Raw genomic sequence first — 8,650 nt, forward strand, 5'->3', positions numbered from 1 at the left:
AGGGTTTTTTGTGTCTCTATCTCCTTCAGTTCTGCTCTGATCTTAGTTATTTCTTGCCTTCTGCTAGCTTCTGAATGTGTTTGCTCTTGCTTCTCTAATTCTTTTAATTGTGATGTTAGGGCGTCCATTTTAGATCTTTCCTGGTTTCTCTTGTGGGCATTTAGTGCTATAAATTTCCCTCTACACATTGCTTTAAATGTGTCCCAGAGATTCTGGTATGTTGTGTCTGTTCTTATTGGTTTCAAAGAACATCTTTATTTCTGCCTTCATTTCGTTATGTACCCAGTAGTCATTCAGGAGCAGGTTGCTCAGTTTCCATGCAGTTGAGCGGTTTTGAGTGAGTTTCTTAATCCTGAGTTCTAGTTTGATTGCACTGTGGTCTGACGGACAGTTTGTTATAATTTTTGTTCTTTTACATTTGCTGAGGAGAAGCACATCCAATTTAAAATCAAACCTCACAGTAACGAAGCAGGTTATCTTAATAATGAAAAAGAAAATAAACTGCCAAAATATTTCATTGACAATGAAATTTGTAAATAAACTTTTAACTAAAACATAAAACCATTAATGTGAATGTAGCTAATTTACAATTTGTGATTATGGAGAAAGGTGCTAACAGAAGTATACTTTGATAAATTCTTCTCATCCCAACCCCAAGAACGGGCAACATTCCAACCTCTCATCACAACTGTCAAATCATTTTCCTTGTCCTTATTTAGTTCTGCTCTAATTCGCCTTGATGACTATTCCAAATCTTCATCAATTTTCTCAAAACTCCTATGCTAGAATAATATCCTGAGATATAAGCTCCATTTTGAGATATGAAGCTATGTTCTTTCCCCTGAGGACGGATTGTAGCAGGCAAAAAGCAAAAACAGCTTGGCTCTTAATTTTCTGCTTTTGTTTTCCGAATTCAAAATTGTTAATGGAATTTGGAGGAATTTCAGAGTAGATAAAAAGAAAAACATATATGGTAAAGATTACAATTATTATATTGAAGCAGGAAGAGAAAGAAAAATAGAAAGAAAGTGAAGAGATCTGGTGCATGGGAAGAGGAGGACAGAGTGAGGAGGAGAAGCTGGGATGGAAGAAGATGGGGAAGTGGTGGTAGGAAGAAGAGCAGAGGTTTTATAGGAAGTTTGAAGTCAATGAGAAGACAATTCAGCAGTGCAAAAAGAAAATATTTCTTTTCTTTTTTCTTTTTTCGGAGACGGAGTCTTGCTCTGTCACCCAGGCTGCAGTGCAGTGGCGCAATCTCAACTCACTGCAACCTCCGCCTCCCGGGTTCAAGCCATTCTCCTGACTCAGCCTCCTGAGTAGCTGGGACTACAGGTGACTGCCAACACGCCCGGCTAATTTTTTGTATTTTTAGTAGAGATGGGGTTTCACCGTGTTAGCCAGGATGGTCTCGATCTCCTAACCTCGTGATCCGCCCGTCTCGGCCTCCCAAAGTACTGGGATTATAGGCGTGAGCCACCACTCCCGGTGAAAATATGTCTAATACCAGGACAATACACTGTTTCACGCATCTGATGTCCTTTAGGACTACTATACACAAACTGTTGCTGAAAGTTACATGCTGATTTTTATAGAAACTCTCCTATCATGGTATAGAGAGATGGTTAGAAGACAGGCTCTGGAGCTAGACGTCCTGGAGCAAGGCTTCTTGTTCCAGGGCCTGTCTGGTTCCTCTGGTTCCACTGGTTCCATCGCAAAACAGTTGTATAATCTTGGACAATTACTGAATCAACCTGTGTTTCCTGTTCGTCACCTATAAAACTAGGATAATAAAAGTACTTATTTCATAGGTTGAATACAAATTAAATGAATTATTGGACATAATACACTTAGAAACACACACTCTGTATAAATACTAATTATCATTATCATTTCTAGTCACATTGCAAAATCTAAGCACAAATCCATTTTATCCTAATAGGAAAAAAAGAGCCGCTGAAGACCTCACTGATCCCATTTGAATGATCAGTTAGTGGGTAAAGTTCATTATCCTCAGAATGAGTCATTTTGTGTAAGTGTCAACAACAAAGTTACATTTCATAGGACCGTAGACCTTTACATATGAAAACAGTAAGATCCAGAGAATCCTTGTCCTACATCACAAAGTGTTTTGAAATATTCCATAATTCAGTAATTCATTCAAAACCAGAAGTTAAAATAAATCTTTAGTAAATTGTGAATGAATAGGAATAGAAAGTTTGATTTTAAAATCAATAATGAACAATCTTTTTTAAAAGAAGGTTTTGTTTGTGAAAAACATGTTATGAGCTGTACTTTTTTTTTTCATTCAAAATGAAAGCAACTTTATTCCTATAGGAGAGAGAAAAGTTTAATCTTACAAACATGGGCTTTGCCTACTGGTTACTGATCTGTTATTATCTGGTCATATCTGAGAAATAATAACTCCAAAATAACTTTCTATGTGTTTATCCTTCATATTCACGTATATCTGGAGTTCGCAAAATACATTCACAATAAATACTTCATTTTGTCCTCAAAATAACCCGACTGGGTAAGTTTTATTACCTTCCCTATATGGATTGATAAACCAATGCTCATAGATATGATATTACTTGCTTGAGGTACTACTCCAATTTAACAGCAAGACTGCGGTACAATGTGTCCGTATCATTTGTGGGTAGGAGGCAGAGTTATCAGTTAGCTCCTGTCTCCTAAGGTGGAAGCTAGCAGCTTTCTTATTAAAGAGCCTCTTGATAGATGTGAGAACCAGACCAGAGAAATGAACTACAGTTGAATGGCTCAGCAAAAGGAACATGTGGAATGAAGGGGCTTTATCACAGGTAGTGTTGAAGCGGGCAGTGAGACTCTGAATTCCATGATAAAGAAGTGGCAAATCCAGGACTACAACCGAGGCCCCTGACTCCCAGACAGGAGATCTTTCCCATATGTCCATATTTGGCTGTGAAGGAGAGAGGAATAACTACTTTAGAGGAGTTGATTTATGTTTGGAAAAAAATTCCCTCCTGGCTCTACAGAATGAAAACTTTGCCTGAATTTAATTAAATTTACCTAAAGTAAGATGCATAGATTGGCTCATCTGGTACTACAATGTTTCATTAACAAGTTTCTCAAAGATTATTTATTGTCGATGGAAGAGAATTCATCTTTACAAGGCTAACACTTACCCATTGTATGAATCAGCCACAATTTTTCGAGGTGCACTAATAGAGGGTGGAGTAATTTCCTCGATGTTTGAGCAGTTCTCTAAATCACAGACACATACCTAAACAAAATTAAAAATATACCGGTAGGATTAGCATCTGTCTATACAGCATTAAATTCAGTCAACAAGTATCCCTGAGAGTCTGTTCTGCTGGAATTGTACTAGGCAGTGAGCACTAACCAAGACAAATGAACAAAAAAGCCCTTAAATGGCAGTTTTATATCCTATATCCTAATGAGTTTATACATTATTGAGATCAATGCAATACAAGTGCCTATTTTCCTGACTTGTAGAGGCATTCGACTATTTTTAATATTTAAGCTATATCTAAGTTTATGGGCTTTCAACCATAGCAATGGCTGTTGCTTATTGTGATAAGCCTGTACCTTTCAAAGGAGTAGAATTTGAAACACGTCAGGACTGTGTCTTCATCAGGTCAAAATAATCCTTATGCAACAACAACAACAAAAATAAACAACCAAACACACAAACAAAAAAAAAAACAAAAAAAGATCTTCCGAAAAGTTCAGTACTACTGTGTTTGTGGAGAACTACTAAATTTCCCTCTGGGTATGATATAATTTTAAATGCTTGCAGCTAACTTTGATCATAACTGGCAGTCTTACCTAATAATAACACAGTTACTGCCACTATCTTATGGAAGATGAATTATTTTTAGTATAAACTCATGACTATAAAACAGTACAAATAAAGGTCATTTAATGTTATGTCGGGACTAGCACTGGGTGAAGTGTACACCCTCCTATAGGCCAGATCTATGATTCATTGATAACCTAGTATCTAAGGCATAGAAAATACTTGAGTATTTATTGAATAAGAGGATTGTGTTTAGTATTAAATATACCAAGATATGCATATCAGTATCACTGTCTATCACTATTTTCTTTAACTTCTCAGACTAACCAGTTCATCCACGATGAAATACATTCTTTGATAAAGCCAATCTACGGAGATAGAAGAAATTAATCCTGAACCTCTGTAAAAAATTTTCAGGTCAGATACATCAGACATGTTCACAGCCTTCTTCGCCCATATGAGAGTTCCTTCAGAGAAATAAACAATTTGCTGGTGGACATCAACTGATATTCCTAGAAGAGTCATGCAAGTGCACATACATTATTATATAACAACCAGAAGAAAAAACTTATATTAATGAGAATTTATTTATTTAATGCTTAATAAATTAAAATAGAAGGATTTTATTTTAAAAGAAAATATTCTTCTAAATTATTCTAATATATTAGGATATTAAGAGAATATGTTCTAGAAATATTCAGGATTTTTCTTTTATTCTAGAAGTGCTTCTTTTAGAATCTTTTTTTCACACAGAAATCATTTATCTTTGTCATACTGACCTGTAATATTATGGTATATAGCATCCAGCCGAAGGCAATGTGCTTCATCTACCAAATGTTTTAAAGATCTCTTTCTTAGAGAAGTTTTTCTGGATAAAAAGAGCCACTGCTCCTCTTCTTGGACTGAAAAAATCAACATGATTTGCAGACAGGCAGACCAACCACAGGTACACTAACACATACGAAAAAAGATCAATACTACCCTTCAAAGCAAGGGGACTAGTGCTTGAAAGAGGCTGGTCAAATTTTCTCTAAGGGCATGGAGAATTGCATCTATGGTATAATTCATTTATTCTATGATTGGAGGTAGGAAGTACAGTAACAATCAAGTAGGATTTATGTTCATATGCCCCTAAATAACCCAGAAATGACATCACATGATGTATCACTATCCTCAACAGCTTTGCCCCAGCTCAGCTCATTATTTTCAGCCACGAGAACTGGCTTGGTGGAGGTGGTCCACCCCAGGCCTGAGTGGGTTATGCATAACACACACATAGTGTCAGACACTGGTTGGCTCTGTGTTGTCTTCAGTATCTTTCCCTTTGGGACAGAAGAAAGGTCCTTAGAGGAATGACATTGGAAGGCTACAGAACTCTGCTTGATGTCCTGTTCAAGAGGAGACTGATGCAACGTGCATGGGTGAACATTTTTAGGGTATTTAATGAATGTTATGCAATAATCACAGTAACAACAACCTTAACCCTGCTCTATATTTAACTCACCCTTTGGACATGCTTCTTACATAACAAAAATACCTCTCCTTTCCTAGAGTCTAGGAACAGCCAAAAAAACAAACACTGATGATAGATGACATTCAATACCCATTGGCATAGATAGGCAAGTACAGATTAGAGTAAGGGGCAGTCAAGTCAGCAAATAGGGTTCTAGTAAAAATAGAAAACAGGCTCCCAGAATTCTGAATCTTTGCATGTTCTCAAAAATCTTTTATTAGTTTCCCCTCAAATTCCCAGTACTTCTTAGAAAGCATTTTCATTTGTTATTTTGCTCACACATATATCATACAGTAAGCATTCAGTCTCTTGAGGTAATCAATAAAACACCAAAGCCAAAAAAAAAAGGGTGCTTACAAAATGATAACAAGATACTTTGACAGATTGAATACTTATATAGTAAAATGCAAATTATTAAAGTCCAGATATATTTAAAAACAAAGATACTGGAAAAACAATGTCTGACATATATTAAATAATTATATATAATCTAAAATAGGGATTAGGACAGAAAAGTTATATGTATCCCTTAAGTGTGTAAATGTGAGTCAGAAACACTAGTGATTTCAACTGAAACCAAAGATTTGAGGCCATTTTTTTAAAACCCTAAATTTTTTATTCTGATTTTCAATTCCCAAATTCTAATATTAAAACTTTCAATCTAACCACTTACTTTAATTCATCAAATACTTGGGTTCACTTAAAATTGAAAACTTAACAAGTACCCAAAAGACAATATTCATCTGGGCAGAAGAGGTGGGTCTTGAGGTCTACCAGGTGACCCAGGGCCTCTGGCTCTGAAATCACCCTTGCCACCCTCATTTCTATGTAGCTAAAGGAGCAAGGCTGAGCCATACCTGCTGACGATGAAGTGGTAATACTAGATTCTGCTTCTGGCCCCTCACCAACTTCATTTACTGCTGCAGTAGAAAACCTATTCCAAAAACAATTTGGAGAGACATGTTTCACATGGCATGGTGTGAACATGAGATAAAAATAGAAGGAGCAATAACGTTTCTATTTAAAGCATGATGTGGCAATACATGAGTCCAGTTACATGGTGCCACTGCTCAGCACTAAAATGACCATCAATCACACCCTTGTTTGCATCCCCTAGCACAGTTCAGGGTCATAGAGGTCAAAAGCCAAACTCTGCTATCTGCATGACCTCCATTATTCTCTGAATTTAAAGAGGCCCTAGTAAATGCTAGAAAAGCTAACAGTAATAAAATAATTACCCTAATGGTTAATAACAATACCTAAACAGAACTCTAACCTCCTCACTTTTTTCATATTGGATTAAAAGAAAATTTGAAATTCATGGTGTTTACGATGTTTTTATTAGCCATATTTGTGAGTACCCTCTGAATATAATAGAAATACTTGAGAATGTTTCTGCTTAGGACGCTATAATCTAATAAGCATATAAGCTTGAGGAAAACCACAATGACTTCAACCCAACACCATGGGTGTACATTTAAACTATTTGATAGCCATATTTCTTAAATAATTATCATGCCTGCAACCATGCTGCTTACATTTCCCTCTGCATCGCTTAATTCTTACCTGTACATAGTATTTGGTAAAGTGGAGTAAAACTGGAAACTGGTTCTCTGTGTCCCTGCATCTAATTTTTGATTTTTGCTGATCAGCCTTAAGTTATAACCCAAAATAGGTCCACCCGGGAATTGAGGTGGATCCCAGCTGACTTCCACAGTGTCGGGACTTGAGCTCTCAATATTCCTAATCAAAGGTGCAGTTTCAGGAACTGGAAGAGATAATAGTGACACAGTGAGCAGAAAAATGTGCAAGCGTGATGTGTTTAAAATAAGATGGAAAAAAGTATTGTTTTTTTTTTTTTGAAAACTTAATGGAAATGAAATAATTTTATTAATACTCAAAATATGTGGTAGAGGAAAGGTGATGAGATGTCTAAGCCAGTTCACTCCTTTCCCAAGAGGCTCTTTCAAATGCTACTTTCCTTACTTCTAATTAATGAAATAAAATTAAATAGAGTGTATACGAATACAATAATGGTCCTTTCAAAACTGTCATCAGGAATCTCTGAGACTTAAATGCGTTGAAACATGGGATGGAACCAGTTTAGGAAGAAGCGGAGAGTCTGACCAAAACTGGAATCAATGATCAACATGAGTTTCAACAAAAAGTCCATCCTGGGGCCTCTTCACTCATTTGAGTGGGGCAGCCTTGCTGGTTCCAGCTGGAGATGTGGGTTCAGATAAGCTGCAATTCGAAGAGTTGGCTTCACTTTTGTTGGCATCAGCTCTAATGACCCAGACTACACTTTCCTTACCCCGGCTCTCAGGTCCTGGAAATCCAGGCTGACTGAGCTTCAGCACCCCTGCCCTGGCAAAGGATTAAAGGAGCATATATGAAACGACTGAGCATTCACACACAGTCCCAGGCAGCTACTTGAGTGGAAAAAGAAAGGACAACAAATGATCTGACAGCCTAGCTTCCATCTGTGTCTCCACCTGCCTTCAAACCAAACCCCTGAAACCACGCTCTTTTATTTCCTCTATCCATAGAAAGACACAATTAGAAGTTACTTTGCTCTTGAGTAGATTTCTCTCCCTCTGAATACTTTTGGCAAATGCTCTGCATCACCGCTGACTTTTAAAAGCCCTTTTAATTGCTCTCTCAGCCTTTCCCTGATGCAATTCCTCTCTAACTCCTCTCAGACTAATTTTCAGCAAACACAAGCATCATTGCATCACTCCTCGGCTCCATGTAGTCAGTCACTATGATAAACAGAGCAGAAATAAATTTCTCCCACTGAATTATAATATAATTGGAATGTCAAAATTTAAGTCATTACGGTCAATGCCCAAATGTGATCTTCTACTGTTGAAGCAAGTTAAATGTCACCTACATGGCAAGATGTGATCGTTGTCCAGGTCTTCTTCACCAAAAAAAAAAAACACACACACACACACACACACAAAAATCTTCCCTGAAATGCTAGTATCCCTTGCCTGACAATCATTCCTTTTTGTTAAGAAATTATTTTCTGAAAGGACCCAGTTAAAAGGCAATAGCACCATTTAGGCCGGGTGCGGTGGTTTAAGCCTATAATCCCAGCACTTTGGGAGGCTGAGATGGACTAATCACTTGAGGCCAGGAGTTCGAGATCAGCAAAATCCATCTCTACTAAAATTACAAAAATTAGCCAGGCATGGTGGTGCATGTCTGTAATCCCAGCTACTTGGGAGGCTGAGGCACAAGAATCACTTGAACCCAGGAGGCAGAAGTTGCAGTGAGCTGAGATCATGCCACTGCACTCCAACCTGGGTGACAGAGTGAGACCTTATCTAAAA

General features: G+C 37.3%; 1 protein-coding gene across 1 annotated transcript in view; it reads right to left on the minus strand.

Annotated features, from left to right (window-relative positions):
* ROS1 (ROS proto-oncogene 1, receptor tyrosine kinase) overlaps positions 1-8,650 on the minus strand; it is a 144,092-nt gene that overhangs the window by 110,294 nt on the left and 25,148 nt on the right. Inside the window, exons 8-12 of the mRNA XM_012002357.1 lie at positions 6,879-7,080; positions 6,170-6,246; positions 4,579-4,701; positions 4,127-4,311; positions 3,165-3,262 (exon numbers count right to left, since the gene is read on the minus strand). Coding sequence (XP_011857747.1) covers positions 3,165-3,262; positions 4,127-4,311; positions 4,579-4,701; positions 6,170-6,246; positions 6,879-7,080 — 685 coding nt within the window. The remainder of the gene's footprint in view (positions 1-3,164; positions 3,263-4,126; positions 4,312-4,578; positions 4,702-6,169; positions 6,247-6,878; positions 7,081-8,650) is intronic.

Source organism: Mandrillus leucophaeus, unplaced genomic scaffold, assembly GCF_000951045.1.
Source record: "Mandrillus leucophaeus isolate KB7577 unplaced genomic scaffold, Mleu.le_1.0 Scaffold683, whole genome shotgun sequence".
Taxonomy (NCBI): domain Eukaryota; kingdom Metazoa; phylum Chordata; class Mammalia; order Primates; family Cercopithecidae; genus Mandrillus; species Mandrillus leucophaeus.